At 42.4% G+C, this 20,229-nt stretch overlaps 1 protein-coding gene across 7 annotated transcripts in view; it reads left to right on the top strand.

Moving 5' to 3' along the window:
- ube3d (ubiquitin protein ligase E3D) overlaps nucleotides 1-20,229 on the top strand; it is a 159,112-nt gene that overhangs the window by 98,268 nt on the left and 40,615 nt on the right. Inside the window, exon 11 of one of the 7 annotated variants that reach the window (XR_007957064.1) lies at nucleotides 11,142-11,242. The exons of 5 other annotated variants lie outside the window; for them this stretch is intronic. Coding sequence is in view for 1 of the 2 variants with exons in the window: in XM_052025340.1 (XP_051881300.1) it covers nucleotides 11,142-11,240 (99 nt within the window). In the remaining variant the exon portion in view is untranslated. Of the gene's footprint in view, nucleotides 1-11,141; nucleotides 11,323-20,229 lie in introns of those variants that run through there. One more of the 7 variants, XM_052025340.1, reaches the window with a different exon arrangement.

Genomic DNA, 20,229 nt, shown 5'->3' with positions numbered 1-20,229 from the left:
CTGACGTTGAGTACGAGGTTGTCGTTGCGACACCATTCAACCAGCAGATCTACCTCAGTTCTGTTCGCCTCCTCATCGCCATCTGAGATTTTGCCAACAATGGTGGTGTCATCAGCAAGTTTATAGATGGCGTTTGAGCTGTGCCTAGCCACACTGTCATGAGTATAGATAGAGTAGAGCAGTGGGCTAAGCACGCATCCTTGAGGTGCGCCTGTGTTGGTTGTCAGCGAGGAGATGTTACTACAGATCCACACTGATTGTGGTCTCCCAATAAGGAATTCAAAGATCCAGTTGCAGAGGGAGGTACAGAGGATCAAGAACTGTAGCTGTTCTTGAACCTGGTGGAGTGGGACTTGAGGCTTCTGTACCTCTTGCCCAATGGTAGCTCCAAGAAGATGACATGGCCCGGATGGTGGGCGTCTTTGATGATGGATGTTACCTCCTTGAGGCAATGCTTCCTGTAGATACTATCGATGGTGGGGGAGCGATGTGCCCGTGATTTATTGGGCAGAGTCCACTACACTCTGCAGCTTCTTACGTTCCTGTGCATTCGAATTGCCATACCAGACCATGATGAAACCAGTCTGGATGCTTTCAACAGTACATCTGTAGAAGTTTGTTGGAGTGTTTGGTTACAAGCTGAACCTCCTGAACCTCCTAAGAAGGTAAAGACACTGGCGTGGCTTCCTTGTGATTGCATCTATGTGTTATGTTCCATGCTGTATTTTAAACTGCTTTTTAACTAAGCAGACTGATAGAACTGTAAATGACCTTGTCTTTAATACATGTCAAAAGATGTATATAAAGGGCATTAAATATTGTAACATATGGAATTAACAAAAACGGGATGGTTTTCTCTCTTCCCCTGTCTTCTCTCAATTTAGCGGATGCAACTTTATACTTGTTATACAAGAGCCAAGATATTTTAACATGCCTGTGATTGAATCAGTGTTCCTTCAATGTGTTGTTTTGCCAGTAGTATTCATCATAGACAAATACTTGGAATAGACATATAGTTGTCTCATAAGGAAAGGTTGGTAGGGCTAAGCTTATGCCTGCTAGAGTTTAGAAGAGTGAGAAGGACTCGTTTTAAGTATACAAGAAACAGAGGGGTCTTGGCAAAGAAGATGTGGAGACGATGTTTCCTCTTGTGGGAGAATCTAGAACTAGGAGTCACTGTTTAAAAATGTGGCTTCACCCACTTAAAACTGTGATGAGGTGAATATTTTATTCTTAAGGTTGTGTGTCTTTGGAACTCTCTTTCTCAAAGGGCAGTGGAAACAGTCTTTGAAAATGTGTAAGGTAGAGGTAGATAGACACTTGATAGGCAAGGAGGTGAAAGGTTATTGTTGGTGGGAATTCCAAAATTAATCCCACTAATACATGCTAATCATATAACATCCTATTTTCCCAGGCTTCAAATACTTACGTTTTTCCTTAAAGGTTTAAATTGTTTCTGCCTCAACTCCACTCCTTGCAATAATTCTGTTCTCAGACATTTTTGTAACCTCCTTCCTCACTCTGTAACAGAATTGATGGCCGATGCCGGTAACTCTCTGATGAAAACCTTCCTTAATTTTGCAAACCCCTATCTAATTCTCTGTCAGCTTTTTTTCTCCACTGGAAATAGTCTCAGTATTTCCACATAATTACTTCTGCATCTCTAACTTTATTCTTCAGAATTACTATGTTTTAATACTTTTTCAATAAGACTACTCATATTACTATAACTGGCCTAACCTAGATTTTGCTTAACTTTATTACTTTTATTCTCTGGAGCAGGAAATTGGAATTGGTTTATAATTATCACTTATACTGAGGTACAGTGAAAAACTTGTCTTGCGTACCGTTCATACAGAACATAGAACACTACAGCATAGTACAGGCCCTTCGGCCCACAATGTTGTGCCGACATTTTATCCTGCTCTAAGGTCTATCTAACCCTTCCCTCCCACATAGCCCTCCATTTTTCTATCATTCATGTGCCTATCTAAGAGTCTCTTAGATGTTCCTAATGTCCCCCACCACTCTGTCTAAAAAAAAAACTTGCCTCTGACGTCCCCCCGTACCTTCCTCCAGTCACCTTAAAATTATGCCCCCTCGTGTTAGCCATTTTCACCCTGGGAAAAAGTCTCTGACTATCCACTCAATCTATGCCTCTTATCATCTTGTACACCTCTATCAAGTCACCTCTCATCCTCCTTCTCTCCAAAGAGAAAAGCCCTAGTTCGTTCAACCTATCCTCATAAGACATGCTCTCCAATCCTGGCAGCATCCTGGTAAATCTGCACCCTCTCTAAAGCTTCCACATCCTTCCTATACTGAGGTAACCAGAATTGAACACAAAATTCCAAGTGTGATCTAACCAGAGTTTTGTAGAGCTGCAACATTACCTCACGGCTCTTGAACTCAATACCCCAACTAACGAAGACCAACACACCATACGCTTTCTTAACAACCCTGTTGACCTACGTGGCAACCTTGAGGGATCTATGGACATGGACCCCAAGATCCCTCTGTTCCTCCACACTGCTAAGAGTCCTGCCATTAACCTTGCATTCAACCTTCAAATTCGATCTTCCAAAGTACTTTGTTACGTACCAGTAACGAAAGAAACACACCGAGTCATGCATAAGTGTTAAAAACTATTTTATTAATAACTACTTATGATAATAAGGAAAAAAAGAAAAAAAATAAAAGTAAAAATGTTAGAATGTTAGAAGTAAAAATGTTATATATTAAACATTAACCCCAAAACTAAACTCGAAGTGTGTGTGTGGCAAATTCCCAAACTCCAAGTCCAGGAATAGTTCTCAAAGTTCAGTTCAGTAAGCCATAAGGTGAAACGTGAGCAAAGGCTTTTGCAAAACCACCATTGACTGAAGACAAAATGTAGAGAGACATTACGAAATCCAAATGTTCTACGATGGAACCCACTGAACACCTCAATCACCGAAGATCTCCATTGCTTTGTTCCGAAGTATCTGCCACCCCGAAAAGCATTCGAATTGTGGCCGTCCACACAAATACCTGTTTCCCACTGTAGCCGTCCACACAGATACCTGTTTAACGACAGAGTGGACTCCACTACTTCATTCCAAAAATCCATACGTGGATTGTAGTGACAGACATGGTTATTGTTTTTCATCCATTGATACAGAGACCAGCAGGCAGTGTCTCTCTTTCTCCTCTCTCTCCTTCTCTCTGACTCTGACTGAACCAAGCTGTCAGCACATCATTATCTCCTGTTGTTGTAATAATGCCACACGCGCGCGCTACTGTACTATGTCTTAAAGGGACATTCCCCAAATAGTAACCTAATCCGTAACCGTATCACTTCACACTTTTCTGGGTTGAACTCCATCTGCCACTTCTCAGCCCAGCTCTGCATCCTGTCAACCTTCTACACTATCCACGACACCACCAACCTTTGTGTCATCTGTAAACTTGCTAACCCACCCTTCCACATCCTCATCCAAGTCATTTATGAAAATCACTAAGAGCAGGGGTCCCAGAACAGATCCCTGCGGAACACCACTGGTCACCAACCTCCAGGCAGAATGTGCTCCATCTAGCACCACCCTCTGTCTTCTATGGGCGAGCCAATTCTGAATCCATACAGCCAAGTTTCCCTGGATCCCATGCCTCCTGACTTTTTGAAGGAGCCTTCCATGAGGAACCATATCAAACGCCTTTCTAAAAATCCACATACACCACATCCACTGCTCTACCTCCATCAATGTGCTTTGTCACATCCTCAAAAAATTCAATCAGGCTAGTGTGGCACGACCTGCCCCTCACAAAGCCATGCTGACTGTCCTTAATCAGCCTATCTTTCTCCAAATGCCCATAAATCCTGTCTTTAAGAATCTTCTCCAGTAATTTGCCCACCACTGAAGTAAGACTCACTGGTCTGTAATTCCCTACTCCTTTTCTTGAACAGAGATCAAAGGTCAATTCACTACACAGTGCATTGAGGTAATACCAGATAAAATGATACAGAATGCAGAATAAAGTGTTCCAGCTACAGAGAAAGTGCAGTGCAGGCAGACAATAAGATGCAAGATCATAACTAGGTAAATTGTGAGGCTAAGAGTCCATCTTATTGTACTAGGGAACCATTCAATAGTCTTATAACAGCTGGATAGAAGCTGTCCTTGAGCCTGGTGGTATGTGCTTTCAGGCTTTTGTATCTTCTGCCCGATGGGAGAGGGGAGAAGAGAAAATGTCCAGAGCAGGTGGGGTCTTTGATTATGCTGGCTGCTTTACCAAGGCAGCGAGAAGTATAGACAGAGTTCATAGAGGGTTTCCGTGATGTGCTGAGCTGTGTCCACAACTCTCTGCAGTTTCTTGTAGTCACAGGCAGAGCAGTTGCCATACCAAGCCGTGATGCATCCAGATAGGATACTTTCTATGGTGCATCAATAAAAGTTGGTGCGTGTCAAAGGGGACATGCCAAATTTCTTTAGTGTCCTGAGGAAGTAGAGGCGCTGGTGAGCTTTCCTGGCCATGGTATCAACGTGGTTGAACCAGGACAGGCTTATTGCTGATGTTCACTCCGAGGAACCTGAAACTCTCAACCCTCTCGACTTCAGCACAGTTGAATTTAGCTTTGGTTACCAACACTAAACATATGTGTGAGTCTAGAGCCCCTGAGGGTACACACCTCTATGCATTCCTTTCCATTGATTTCAGTGGAACCATAGGTGGGGAGGTGAGCAAGTACAGCAGGTGCATGGATACTCGTGTGTGCACTTACTACTACCGAGCAGAGACTAGTCTCTCCACGTGGCACTGCTTATTACACTTCAAATGTTATCAGCCAAGCACGCTCGGGGAATTTTATGACTTTTTGAAAGGAGAGGTTTGTTTTAAAAATAAAGTTGGTATTGGTGGCATTGCTGCCAAGAAACCCATTGCTACACATGTATTGCCTCCATATCCTAATTTTTTAATGAATGGAAGACGCTTCCATATCAGGAATTGTGGCTGCTAAGTTGAGAAAAGAACCCGAATAGTTCCTTATTTGCATTAATACACAGTTGAGGATACAGGGGCTGTTGTCACTCGGGATCCTGTAAAAATTGTGTTAAGTATCTTTGGATGTGCAGATAATGTCACTTTTGTATTCACCTGCTGTTCACTGTAGTGTCAGGAGTTAAATTTTGGTAGAAGAGAAAATGAATACTTTGGAAAATCTAATACCTTTTGAAGCTAAAAGCATCTGTCTTTCAAGAAAATGACTTGCTTATGTTATCAGCACAAAAATATTATCCCTCTTCCTGTGTTCAACTTCTCCACATGCTACCACATGTTCAATCGGAATCTTGGAGCTAATGACCCAGTGTATTCCCTCTTAATTTTTTTTTCATTGAATTCTCAGGGTCAGATAGAGTACCAAGTTTTCAAACAGTCTGGTTCGAGCCGAGACACAGTTGAGACATTGGATGGGAATCAGTTGCAAAGGGATTGAGTTGAACGAAGGAAGAGGGAAGTATACAGCTTTGAATACTGTTGGGGGGGGAAACTACCTACCAGGGGAAAGCCACAGCAGCCAGGTCTCTGGCACTGACTCTGGCTGTGTGGCTGAGAAGGGAAGGGGGGAGAAGAGGAGAGCGATAGTGACAGGGGATTCATTGGTTAGGGGAGCAGACAGGAGGTTCTGTGGATGAGAACGAGACTCTCAGATGGTGTGTTGCCTCCCAGGTGCCAGGGTCAGAGAAGTCTCAGATTGAGTCCACAGCATCCTTAAGGGGGAAGATGAGCAGCCAGAAGTCGTGGTACACATTGGTACCCATTGGTACCCATGACGTAGATAGGAAGATGGATGAGGTCCTGAAGAGGGAATATAGGGAGTTAGAAAGGAAGCTAAAAAGCAGGACCTCAAGAGTAGTAATTTCTGGATTGCTGCCTGTGCCACATGCCAGTGAGGGTAAGAATAGGAAGATGTGGCAGACAAATATGTGGCTGAAGAGTTGGTGCAGGGGGCAGGGTTTCAGATTTGTGGATCATTGGGATCTCTTTTGGGGAAGGTATGTCCTGTACAAAGGGGCCAGGATCAATGTCCTTGCGGGCAGGTTTGCTAGAACTGTTGGGGAGGGTTTAAACTAGGTTGGCGGGGAGATGGGAACCAGAGTGTTTGGTCAGATGATGGGGCAGTTGGTGTAAAGGAGGATACTATGTGCAGAGAGACTGTGAGGAAGGACAGGCAATGGATAGGGCATAAATGCAGTCAGTTGGATGGGTTGAAATGTGTTTACTTTAATGTTAGAAGTACTCAGAATAAGGGTGATGAATTTAGAGCGTGAATCTGTACATGGAATTACAATGTTGTGGCCATTACAAAGACTTGGCTGTCTCAAGGGCAAGATTAGTGCTTGATGTTCTGGCATTTAGATGTTCAAAAGGGATAGGGAGGGAGGTTAAAAAGAAAAGGTGGGGGAGTGGCATTGCTAATCAGGGATAGTATCACAGCTGCAGGAAGGGAGGGCGTCATGGAGTGATTGTCTACTGAGTCAGTGTGGGTGGAAGTCAGAAACAGGAAGGGAGCAATCACTCTATTGGGAGTATTCTATGGGCCACCCAATAGCCACAGGGACACTAAAGAGCAGATAAGTAAGCAGATTTTGGAAAGGTGCAAAAATAACAAGGTTATTGTCATGAGTGACTTCAACTTCCCTAATATTGATTGGCACCTCCTTAGTGCAAAAGGTTTAGATGGGGCAGAATTTGTTCAGTGTGTCCAGGAAGGATTCCTGACAGTATGTGGACAGGCCGACTAGAGGAGAGGCCATACTGGATCTAGTACTAGGTAATGAACCTGGTTGGGTGACAGACCTCTCAGTGGGAGAGCATTTCGGAGATGATGACCACAACTCCCTGACCTTTATCATAGCCATGGACAAGGATAGGAGCAGATGATTTGGGAAAGTATTTAATTGATGGAGGGCTAACTAAGATGGTACTAGGCAGAAACTTGGAAGCATAAATTGGGAACAGATGTTCTCAGGGAAATGCATAGGAGGTTGCTTAGGGACCACTTGCATGGGGTTCTGGATAGGTTTGGCCTACTGAGATGTGGGAAGGATGATAGGATGAAGGAACTGTAGTTGACAAGAGAATTGGAACATATCGTCAGGAGGCAGAAGGGAGCATGCTTAAGGTTTAGGAAGCAGAGATCAGGCAGGGCTCTCAAGAATTATAAGGTAGCCAGGAAGGAGTTTAAGGGACTTAGGAGAGCTAAGGGGACATGAGAAGGCGAATAGGATTAAGGAAAACCCCAAAGTGTTCTACATGTACGTGAAGAACAGGACTAGAGTGAGGATAGGACCGCTCAGGGATAAAGGGGGAAACATGTACCTGGAGGTGAAGGAGGTATATACCCCAGGTTACTATGGGAAGTGAGGGAAGAGATTGCCATGGTGTTGATGATCTTTGCATCCTCCCTGACCACAGGAGTGGTACCAGAGGACTGGAGGATGGCGGATGGTGATCCGTTGTTCAAGGAAGGTAATAGGGATAATCCTGGGAATTATAGACGATTTAGTCTTAAGTCAGTGGTGGGCAAACTACTAGTGAGGATTCTTAGGGACAGGATTTATGAGCATTTGGAGAAGCACGCTGGAGATAGTCAGCATGGCTTTGTGAGGGGCAGGTCATGACTCACAAGCCTAGTTGAGTTTTTCAAGGAGGTGACTAAACAAGTTGATGAAGGTAGAGAAGTGGATATGGTGTATGTGGATTTTAGTAAGGTGTTTGACAAGGTTCCCCATGGTAGGATCATCCAGAAACTCATGAGACATGGATCTATGGAAACCTGGCTGTGTGGATTTGGAATTGACTTGCCCACAGAAGGCAGAGGGTGGTAGTACATGGAGAATATTCTGCCTGGAGGTCGGTGACTAGTGGTGTTCTGGGACCCTGTTCTTTGTGGTTTTTTTATAAATGACTTGGATGAGGAAGTGGAGGGGTGGGTTAGTAAGTTTACAGATGACATGAAGGTTGTGGATAGTGTAGAAGGTTGCTGTGGGTTACAACAGGATATTGACAAGATGCAGAGCTGGGCTGAGAAGTGGCAGATGGACTTGAACCCGGAAAACCATGAAGTGATACACTTTGGAAGATTGAATTTGAAGGCAGAATACAAGGTTAATGGCAGGGCTCTTAGCAGTGTGGAGGAAGAGAGGGATCTTGGGGTCTACGTTCATAGATCCCTCAAAGTTGCCACACAAGTTAATAGGGTGGTTAAGAAGGTGTATGGTCTGCTGGCCTTTTTCAGTCGGGGTATTGAATTCAAGAGCTGTGAGGTAATGTTGCAGCTCTATAAAACTCTGGTCAGACCACAATTGGAGTATTGTGTTCGGTTCTGGTCATCTCATTATACAAAGAATGTGAAAGATTTAGAGAGAATGCAGAGGAGATTTACCAGGATGTTGCCTGGATTAGAGAATATGTCTTATGAGGAAAGGCTGAGCGAGCTGGGGCTTTTCTCTTCGGAGTGATGGAGGATGAGAGGTGACCTGATCGAGTTGTACAAGATTATGAGAGGCATAGATCGAATGGACAGCCAGCACTTTTTTCCCAGAGTGGCAATGACCAATACCAGAGGATATCAGTTTAAGGTCAGAGGAGGAAAAGTTAGGGGAGATGTGGGAGGTAGGTTTTTTACACAGAGAGTGGTGGGTGCCTGGAATGCACTGCCAGAGGTGGTGGTAGAGGCTGATACAATAGGGACATTTAAGAGACTCTGATAGGTATGTGGATGTCAGAAAAATGGTGGGTTATGGGCTGTGTAGGAGGGAAGGGTGAGATTGATCATGGAGAAGGGCCTGTTCTGTGCTGTACTGTACTATGTTCTATTTCCTTTGGTCAGTATAAAGAGGTGCAAGGGAGGGGTGAGGCAGGGGCTGGTAGGAACCAGGTAAGAGTGGGGATGATGTGCAGATGGAGCCAGGTGGGGGAGCTTAAACTGGTGGGTGATAGGTGGAAACAGATAAGGAATCAAAAAATCAAAAATTAGGCAGATGGAGCCAGGTTGGTGTGTGGGGTGGGGTGAGGTGGGTGGGAAGGAAGGGGGAAGGTAGAGGCACACGCTTGAAGGTGATAAGTGGAACCAGATAAGGGAGGGATGATGGACAGATGGAACCAGATGGGTGAGGGACTAGGAAGGGTAGGCCAGGGGAGAAGAAACCCAGGATGACAGGTGTGTGGGTGATGGGCAGATGGAACCAATGGCGAAGGGTGACAAATTAGGTAATGGGGATTGGGGGGAAGCGAAGCTCGAGGTTCATGTGCAGGTAAAGCTCAAGCTCTGTTCCATACCGAGAAGTCCCATGACCAATAATAGATTTGGCTTTTCTGGCTGGATGTTGGTCTTTACACTGGGAGAATGTCTGGCTCTTTAATACCTATCTGAAATATGCAGACCAGATCTTATCAGAAAGACAAAGTGAAGATAACTGATCTTATCCCAGAAATTATTTTTTAGCTCTCTTCTTAACTCCTCTTTTGTATTCCCTTACAATTTGGCCAATTTGATTGGGATAAAAAGTGTAATTTTGAAAGGGGATGTAATTACACATGGGGTACGTCATAGTTTAATTTACATGAATTTCGTTCTTTTTGCAAACCTGATTTTAAATAGTGTACATGTTTGCATGTTAAGTAAAATTCCCATCATCTTTGCTATGGTTTGGAATGCAGAAGTGACAATCTCTGAAGTTTGTATCCTCAATCCTTCTTTCTCCAAACCGTTCTTTCTGAAGTTGCTAGAAATGTATAATAAAGAAAAGTTGGTTCTCCTGGGGATTTTAAATGCTTTAGTAGAGATTTATTGCAGTCAAAGCAAGAAGTTATTGTTTTATTACTTTTTGCTCTGAGCATTCTGGAGAAATATTATGACATATAAATTGTTTTCTCTTCACACAGCTACGATTGTCATAATAAAAATGAACTTTTAAAATCATTTTGTGTGTAAAAATAAGTGAATTGAGAAGTGCTAAAATGACCCAGCTAAACAAATAATCGCTCTTTTCAAACCCTGCTCATCTGCTGGCTCAATTGGTAACTATCCTGCCCGGTGAGGAATTGGAACATGAGCACCCCAAGTTCCCAAGTTGATTCTTAGTCTGGTCTTTTTTTAGCTGAAATTAACCTTGTCCCTTGCACATCCTTGATATCCATCACTCTACCATTGGGAGATCATTCATTCATTTGCTTACCCCTAAGAGTTCCTTGTTCAATATCTCTACTTTTCCACGTCTCTATCCTCCTTTAAAGGTGCCCCTTAAAATATACCTCTGATTCAGCTCTAGGTCATCATGTTCTAATGCTCTAGGTCATCATGTTCTAATATCTCCTTAAGTAGTTTTGTTTGTTGCTACTGGGGATCGTTTATTACGTGAAAGCTGTGTAAACTGTTGTTGTTGTAGATGGCCATAAATTTGTGTATAGTTCTGGAAGGGGTAATATAAAAGCAGCTTTCACTTTGGATTGATGTGTGTGACCTTGGCAGGAAACTACAATCATAGACAGGTCAAGTTGAAAGAATTGAATTAGTTGATGATGCACTTTGTCCCACCCTAACAGCAGCCCCCCCCCGAGGAGGTGTAGGATTAATAAACTGTAACTGTATTAATATCTTAAGATGGATGAGAATTAAGGCTGCTCGAAATACTGATTTAAAAAGCGTCCTTCAGGCCAGATCAGCCACACCACTGCTTTCCTAGGCTGGGTGCTGTGTGGTAATTGCTCTGTCTGGAACTTAATTGGATTCCCATTATGTTTGACTATGGAAATGATAGTCAATCTTAACGGGAAATGGGAAGGCTGTCTCAAAGAATAAAGGTGATACCTGCCTTTGTCTCACCCGATTGCAAAACGATTAGCTGAACCTGGGGTGTGAGGCTGCTCTTTGTCCATCTGCAGTAGCCCTTTGTCCGTTTTCTGCTCAACCCAGAACTGTGGAGCCTGGCTAATTAAAGTGTGCATGACAATGTTTGTATAAATAACTGCTTACTCCTTTGTACTTCGGAGAACTCCGCAGCAGGCTCCACGATAGAGTAAGGAGATTTCTCCCCAGCAATATATTGCTAAATAAACGCGTTTGAAGTAAACTGTGGCACTGTGTGATCTTCCAACAGACAGAAGGGGAACTTCAAAATTGGTTTAACACCCCCACCACCCCATACCTTCCATCCACTTGGCTGAATATCCTGTCGAGGCAAATGAAAAAAATATAATAACTTAAGAGTCCAGAAGACTGCTAAAGATGTGATAAAGCTGCAAGTATGAGACTAAGAATATCTGGACAAAGGATCAATGACAATTCAAGACTGATGGTGGATTCTGATAACTGATAATGCTAATAACTGACAGTATTATTGATATATTTATCAATATAACCTTTCGAGAAGAACTAGTTATCACCACAAAACATTCCCCTTTTAATAGACAAGCCGAAGTGTGAATATCATGCATTGTGTGTACTGTATTTGGATTTTCTAGCCCATTCCACCAATTCTGGCTCAGGCAGAGATGTCCAAACTAATTGTTTAAGGCAGGCTCAGTATTAATGTGCCATGTTTGTAAGCTAATTGATCTTGCCATAAATCAATTTTAAAACAAAATTCTCCTTAATTTTCTTACCTTGTTTTGTCCTTTCCTGAAGGTGATTCATGCTAGAGTACAATTTCACTTTCACCTAATTTCATAGCGACACAGGCTTACTTTACTCTGCCTGTTAATGCATTGTAGTCCTGAACACACTTCCTACGGCTGATATTTAATGGAACATGTCACCCTTCATAGGGTGAAAGTGGGTAAGATCTTGTGGGAGAATTTAGAACTTGGAGTCATTATTTAAAGATGGATAAGGGAACTTCTCTCAGAGGGTCATGAATGTTTGGGACTCTCTTCCTCAAATCTACCATCTTTAAATATTTTTAAGGCAGAGGTGGATAGGTTCTTGATAAGCAAGGAAGTGAAAGCATACAGTGGGTAGATGGGAATGCAGAGTTGAGGTTTCGATCAGATCAGCCATGATCTTGTTAGATGCTGGAGCTGGCTGGAGGGGCAGAGTGGTCTACACCTCTTAAGTCATATGTACTGCAGTGTATTACTGGTGAGGATGGTGGAGAAATCACAGGAAGTGTTGTTGTAGCATAAAAATTAATTTTTCACTAACCAGTGCACTGTTGGGGACTTTAAACAACTTGACAGTTTCAACGAAAGGTCATTTGATCTTAACATTAGTTTTGTTTCTCTGCTCCCTGACCTGAATATTTGCAGCATTTTCTGCCTTTATTTTGTGTTTTGAACCTCAGCTGTTTTTTTGTATTAGATTTATTTTTTATGTTTTGACCTTGTCTTTTTCTTTCTGTCTTTCATAATCCAATCTTCCTTTCCCTCTATTTCTTGTTCTATACCTGATGTAACAATGAATCCATCTTCTCTGTTTTACCTTACCTTCTCAATCTTTGCATTGTTTAATTTCACACACTTACCTGATGGGTTAAGGAGAAAAGCAATAGCTTTCCCTGTTGACCTATGTTCTAAATGCCCTGATTCTTTCATGGCATGATTGTCAGCTCCCAACTTTAGGAATTTGGAAGACAAACTTTGTTTGAGCTGACTAATAGCAAATTGTTACCTATTGTGTATAAATTCATTGACAAAGACATAGTGCAAGCTAGTCTTAAAAACATAAGAAATAGTAACACTAATAGGCAATTTGGCCCTTTGACCCTTCTCTGTTATTCATCAAATTCATGGATGATCTTCTACTAGTGCATTTTCCTGCACTGTACCCATGTCCATTGATTCCCTATTGACCTCAGTTTTGATTGAACTCAGTGACTGAGTCTTCACGGCCTTTTGGGGTAGAGAATTCCAGAGATTCACCCTCCTACATGAAGTAATTTCTCCTTGTCTCAGTCCTAAATGGCCTACCCCTTATTCCAAGAATATGACCTCTGGAGCAAGACTCCTCTGCCAAGGGAAACATCCAGTCTGTTGAGCCCTGTAAGAACATTGTAATGATAGTTTTCTTCTAAGTTGCAGGGAAATCAGGTCTACTCTACTTGCTTTCTCCTGGAACAGCAAACCTGCCATTCCAGGACCAGGCTAGTGAGTCTTTGCTAAACTCTGTCTAGGGCAGGTATATTGTTTCTTAATTAAGGAGGCCAAAAATGTGCACAATACCCTGATGCAGTGTCACAAAAGCACTATATAGTCGCAGAGAGGCATCTTCTGTACTCAAAGAAAAATTAAGTAAGTTAAGTCTGCACAACTTGGCCTCTCATCTAATGACCTTGTGTCAAACTTAACTATTAATTTATTTAAGATAAGATCTCTTTATTAGTCACATGTACATCGAAACACACAGTGAAATGCATCTTTTGCATAGTCTTCTGGGGGGCAGCCAGCAAGTGTCGCCATGCTTCTGGCACCAACGTAACATGCTCACAACTTCCTAACCTATACGTCTTTGGAATGTGGGAAGAAACCAGAGCACCCGGAGGAAACCCACGCAGTCACGGGGAGAACATACAAACTTGTTACAGACAGTGGCCGGAATTGAACCTGGGTCGCTGGCGCTGTAATAGCGTTATGCTAACTGCTACACTGCCATGCCATAGTTACTTATTTATTTAGTAGGCATTCCTATGCCATGCACAGTTTAGTTTTTGTAAAAAAAAATCTACCCCTGTTATATCGTGGAATCATTAAGTGATCTTGTGCAGAAATGTTAAATGAGAATTGAGAAAGGGCTTTGCTTAAATTTAAAATCATTCATACGTGAACGGCATTGGGAGAAAAAGTGGGATATGTTCATTGTGAGTTTGTTGTGATGACATGGAATCTCCCTAATCATCCCTCTTGTGTTTCCTACAAGCTGTTCATTGACTTCCTTTTCTAGTTATTTGTGAAAGTCAGAGGCATACAGGAGGTGGTGCACTTGTCTGATGCTGACTGATTTATTCCACTGATGAGTACTGGAACAGTCAGGCTGAGGTGCTCTGCTCTTGACTGTCAGAACTTGCAGAAAGTGGTAAACACAGCCCCATCCATCACAGGCTCGTCACTTCCTTCCTTCCATCCAGTCCATCTTCACAGTGCGTTGCTTCAGGAAGGCTCGTAGTATCGTCAATGATGCCTGCCATCTGGGAGAAGATACTGGAGCTTGAAAACCTGCACATCCAGACTGAAGAACAGCTTCTTCCCCACTGCTATCAGACCTCTGAACCAATCACCTCTTTCACACCCCCTTCCCGGAGCTGCTGCCACATTCTCGTACTCTCAATTCTACCTCTCTCAATTATTCTGTTATTGTCACTTCAGCATTTCTGTTTGCACTACTTCAGATTGCACAATAATCTTTGCTCCATCTTGCTGTTTTGTGCTCATCAGTATTTATTATTACCATGTATACTGTTTGCTCTGTGAGCTTCATGCAGGCAAGGAATTTCATTACACCCTTGGTGTGTGTGTGTGTGTGTGTGTGTGTGTGTGTACATATATAATGACAAACTAATTTAATCTAATCTAATCATATTCCAGGCTGTGTGTGAACACGTCAATAGCAGACTGTGTTACATGGAAGAGATGTGTTCAGTGATGCTTTTTGCAGTGGTCATTGGTAAGCGCAGGAGTCTCTGGTCCTGCCTCCTACAAAAAGAACCAAAAGCCTAACAATGTCAAAGTCCAGATTTTTGTGTATGGCAGAGTTGTACAGGTCACAGTAGGGAATAGTAATGTGTGGCACAGAGAACCTGTTCTCATCAATGTAGATAGAGAGAACATCTGTTTAAGACCACAGTGGTCATTCTGATCACTTGGGTGAAAGGTTTAGAAAAGGCAAATCAGACACCCCTTTGCCTATGTAAGAAGAGTATTGCAAATACTGGAATTGTGAAACTATCAAGTCATAATCATCCTATCTAAATATTGCCAGATTCCTTTGTTACTTCTGTGTGGTTTCTTCTCCTGAGACCCTCAGAGGGATTGAGGGGAGATGGAATGAGGCTACATTTTTCATCCCTTGTAATGGCAAATAAAGATTGCCACAGCGATGAGATGGAAATATAAATTAAGGTGAATTCTAGAAGCAAAAAAAATGTTGGTATATGTACTTCACCTTTGAACCATATAATTTAATTTAAAAAGTTAGTATTATGGTATTCCTATTTATCACATACTCAATCCTGTTCCCTATGGTGAGTTTAAAAGGAACATGGAAAAATAGAGGCCCGGTGAATTGAAGCAAGCATTTGGTTAAAAGAAAAAGGGCCTGGAGATTAAACTTTCTTCAGGAAAAGTAAAACAGGACATAATTTAACAGTAATGATACTTTCTGTTGAATTAATCTAACAAAAAGAGGGATGGCAGGTCACCTCAGATCCATGGAGTGCACCTCCTGCACATGTGGGAACTCCAAGGCTTCCTGTGTTTGTAACAGCCACAGGTGTGGGAAGTGTTGTCGGCTGGAGGAGCTTGAGCTGTGGGCTTTGAAGCTGGAGCTGACATCACCATCCAAGCAGCTGGGTGTTTCCTGGATGGCAAATTTAGGGAGGTGGTTACACTATAGTTTTGAGAATCCATCAGACAGTCTTTAAGAAAGCAGGGAGGTAGATGCGGAGACCCCGAGGGCATCTCGCTCTCTAACGAATATTCTTCTCTGATAGGGAGAGGTTTCCCAAAGGAAGTGCAGCCATAGTCACAATGACACCACGGGTGCGCTGTTCAGGGTGGGAGGTAGATGACAGCGACAGTTGTGGGGGATTCTATACCTCATGGCAGAGCTGGGTGTTTCTGTGGTTGCAGGAGTGATTCCAGGCAGGTATGTTGTCTCCCTGGAGCCAGGGTTGAGGATGTCACAGAGTGGCTGCAATAAGCTCTGGAGGAGGATAGGAAACAGAAATTGTTGTCCACATTGGTACCAGTGATGAGGGAAGTAAAAAAGGAGTCCTGCAGGCAGGATCTATGGAGGAAGTTAAGAAGCAGCACCTTTAATAATCTCTAGGTTACTCTCCGGATCATGTGCCAAAGAGTTAGAAATAGAACGGTGGTGTAGATGAATGTGTGGCCGGAGAGGTGGTGCAAGAGGGGGAGCTTCATATACTTGAGGCATTGGGGCTAGTTCTAAGGGAGCTGGAACCTATTCAAATTAGACAGATTGTGTCCTAACAGAACTCAGAACAAGACAAGAGAGACTGCAGATGCTGGAATCTGGAACTAAAACACAGAATGCTGGAAGAACTCAGTGGGTCAAGCAGCATCCATGGAAGCAAAAAGTATATGTCAACATTTTGGGTCGAGACCCGACATCGGGACTGATCCGAAATGTCAGTGTGCCCCTCAGTTGAGAAGAGGTTTAAACTAATTTGGCAATGGGCTGGACATGGGAAGGTAACATGGAAAAGGGGAAAAAGGAGCAAGGATGATTGGGAAAGACAAATAGCACCAGAACAAAGGATAAGAAGTTTTTAGATAGAACCAGAATAAGACAGAGTACAGGACAATCTCAGATAGACACACAAAGTCTGTGTGTATATGCGAGAAGCATATTAAACAAGGTTGAAGAGTTGCAGACATAATTAACTACATGCGATTACAATGTCATTGCAATAGTAAACCTGGCTAAACAAAAGCAAGTGATTCTCTAACATTTCCTGGATGTTCAGGAAAGATCAGGAAGGAAAGGAGGAGGAGTGGTGATATTACTTAAGGAGAGAGAGGGTGTCCTGGACCGATCAAGGACAGAATCTGTCTGCTTAGAATTAAGCAACAACAATAGTGTGATTAGACTGACAATTAGTGGGAAGGACATTGTGGAATAAATAGCAGGAAGGTTGCAGAGATAAGCAAAAGCCATGGTGATAATTAGGGATTTCATCAATCCATATATAGGCTGGGATGGCAAAGAGGGGTAGGATTTTATGAAGTGTGGTCAGGAGAACAGTTGGGATGTCAATTTACAGCTGTAGAAGATGATGGTGAGACCAGGGGGGGAAAACCCCAGCCTATCTGGTCTCTCATAACTCAAGCCCTGGCAATATCCTTGTGAATCTTTTCTTCACCCTTTCCAGCTTAATTACATCCTCCTTATAGCTGGGTGACCAGAACTGCACACAATACTCCAAGTGCAGTCTTACCAAAGTCTTATAAAGTTGTAACATGATGTCCCAGCTCTTGTACTCAGTGCCCTGACTGATAAAGGCAGACGTGCCAAATGCCTTCACCACCTTGTCTACCTATATTGCCACTTTTATAGAACTGTATTTGTACCCCTCAGTCTCTCTGTTCTATAACACTCTCCAGGGCTCTGCAATTTACTGTGCAAGTCTTGTCCTGGTTTAACTTCCCAAAATGCAACATTTCTGACTTGTCCAATTCCATCTGCCATTCCTTGGCCCACTTTCCCAGTTGATCTAGGTCCTGTTGAAATCTTAGATAACCTTCTTTGTGTCCACAATACCACCAATTTAGGTGTCATCTGCAAACTTACTGACCATACCAACTACATTCTCATCCAAGTTGTTCATATAGATGACGAACAACAGTGGACCCAGCACTGACCCCTGCAGCGCACCACTAGTCGAAGGCTTCTAATGTGAAAAACAACCCTCCACTACCACCCTCTGATTCCTACTGCCAAGCCAATTTTGTATCCAATTGGCTAGCTCACTCTGGATCCCATGTGATCTAATTTTCCCAACCAGCCTACCATGGGGAAATTCATCAAAGGCCTTGCTAAATTTCAAGAAGACAATATCTGTGCCCTGCCCTCATCAATCCTTTTGGTCACCTCTTCAAAAAAACTCAGATTCACAAGACATGGTTTCCCATGCACAAATTCATTGCTGACTACCCCTAATCAGTCCTTGCCTTTCCAAATGCAGGTAGATCCTGTCTCTCAGAATCCCCTCCAGTAACTTTCCCACCACTGATGTTAGGCTCACCGCCCTGTAGTTCCCTGGCTTGTCCTTGCAGCCCTTCTTAAATAAAGGCACAACAATAGCCACCCTCCAGTTTTCCAGCACCTCACCCATGATGATACAAGTATCTTAGTCAGGGCCCCAACAATTTCTTCCCTAGCTTCCCACAGTGTCCTAGGATGTGAGGGGAATTCCATGAGGTCACAGGGTGAACATGCAACCACACAGACACTTCCGGAGGTCAAGACTGAGCCCAGATCACTGGAGCTGGGAGGCAGAGTTTCACCATTGTGCCATCTCTTAATAAGCCTCCTTCCACGCTGTGACTGTTTTGAAACTCTTTATTGTATCAAAATGTTTGTTTTTCTCTTGTAGTTTTTCTTGTTGATGTTGGAAGTGTTGCATCAGCTCCTTTTGGAAGGTACTCTTGTAATTGTTTCTTTTAGTCTCACTGTGCTGTTGGGTTAGTGTATTTGCTGTAATTGGTCTCTGGTTCACAGGCAGTAGGCAGTGTGATAATCAAAGTAACTAGATATAGTTCTCATCTAGATGATTCATAAAAGAGATTAATCTTCCTTCAACTGAAGCATTTTTTGATAATTTGAAAATATTGATCCATGTGATACATTAATAATTCACCAATTATATTTTTCTAATTTTTGCTGAAGATAATTTAAAGCTTATGAACACTTGTCATTTGATTTTTTTTAAAAGCATTTCTACATTTTACTCAAGGTTCATACTTGATCTCTCATCCTCCCATTTTTCCCAAATTAAATACTTCGTTTCAATATAGAAGCTGCACAGCTTCTAGCAGGATTACATATCTCCAGATTAAATCCTGATTAGTCATAGTTCAGTGAATTCCATCCAAGAGGAACTGAACTATAGGAACCTTCAATCCATTGTGCCAAATATTTGTAAGATCAGTTTGTTGCTGTGTCCATACTGCACTGTGGGTTGTAACCTTGCTCAGTTGGTTCTGGGGAAAACGTGCATTTGGAAGTGTTGCAGAAGGGAACTGGGTCCCTACTCATGGGACCTGGAACAATAGAGCACAGGTTCAGGCCCTTCAACCCATGATGTCTGTCCCGAACACGATGCAAATGAAACTAAATCTCTTCTGCCTGCACATGATCCATACCAGTCCATTCACTGTATATTCATGTGTCTATCTAAAAGCCTCCTAAACACCACTGTTGTATCTGCTTCCACCACTACCCCCGTCAGCCTTTTCCAGGCACTCACCACTCTCTTTGTAAAAGAAAACTTGCCCCCACACATCACCCTTAAGCTTACCCCCTCTCACCTAAAATGCATGTCCTCTAGTATTTGACATAAATGTATAAAAGTTGAAGACTTGATGACAATACAAACCGGCAGCAAGAGATTGGTAACACGTCCCAGAATGATTAGTGAAAAGCAAGGCCAGTTTTCACCAGTGTTCACAATATGAAGGGGTCCAAGGGGTGGTAGTGCGTGGGGGTGAGGAATATCCTGGAGAGGAATCATGGAATTTGGGTATTTACACATTGTGACCTCAGTGGGATCTGCTGATGTCAACAGGCGTTTATTATAAAAATGACCAAAGAACTTTTTATTAAGATTTGAGTGAAACTTCTTGGACTCGAGGGACAATTTATTTGATCTGTTTGTTTTCTCATTAGTGAAGCTGAGGCATCAGGCTTTAATTTGACGCACATTATCCCAAACGTTATGAATCATTAATAAAACAGCAACTTAAGAAACTTAATTGACATTCTTTGGCCCATTAAGTGCAGAGATTAAATAATATATTAAACCCAGTACTGTTAAGAGATTGACATTATCATTTTGTTTAAAAAGTAGTACATTCTTAACTGAGGTTAGTTCATTGCAACCATTGTGCGTTGCCGTAGATAAGGGAAGGTTTTTGCTTCATTCACTCCAGGCCCTTATCATAATAAGAAAAGGCCATTAGGTTCATTGAGCCCATTCTATCCAATGGGCCATGCATAATTTCTAGTTGCAAAGCTTCTCCCTGGTTTGTTTAATCATGAAGAAGACATAAACATTATCATTTTCTACATAGATCCATTGATCATCAGAATTAAAAGATGAATTGAGGAATGATTTTGTTAATGCTCTAAATATGCAAAGTATTTAAGGGAGTAAGAGTCTAACATTTGTATGACTTAAAATAGAAACCTTGAGAACAGAGGGCGTCACTTAATTCGTAAGGCCATTTAGTCATTTGTTTAAATCATGGCTCATCTATTTCTTAATTCCTTCTCTGCTTCATATTCCTTAATAT

The sequence above is a fragment of the Pristis pectinata genome, chromosome 10, assembly GCF_009764475.1.
Source record: "Pristis pectinata isolate sPriPec2 chromosome 10, sPriPec2.1.pri, whole genome shotgun sequence".
NCBI lineage: Eukaryota > Metazoa > Chordata > Chondrichthyes > Rhinopristiformes > Pristidae > Pristis > Pristis pectinata.
Note: the sequence above shows the minus strand (reverse complement) of the source record. Positions and strands in the feature narration are given on the sequence as shown.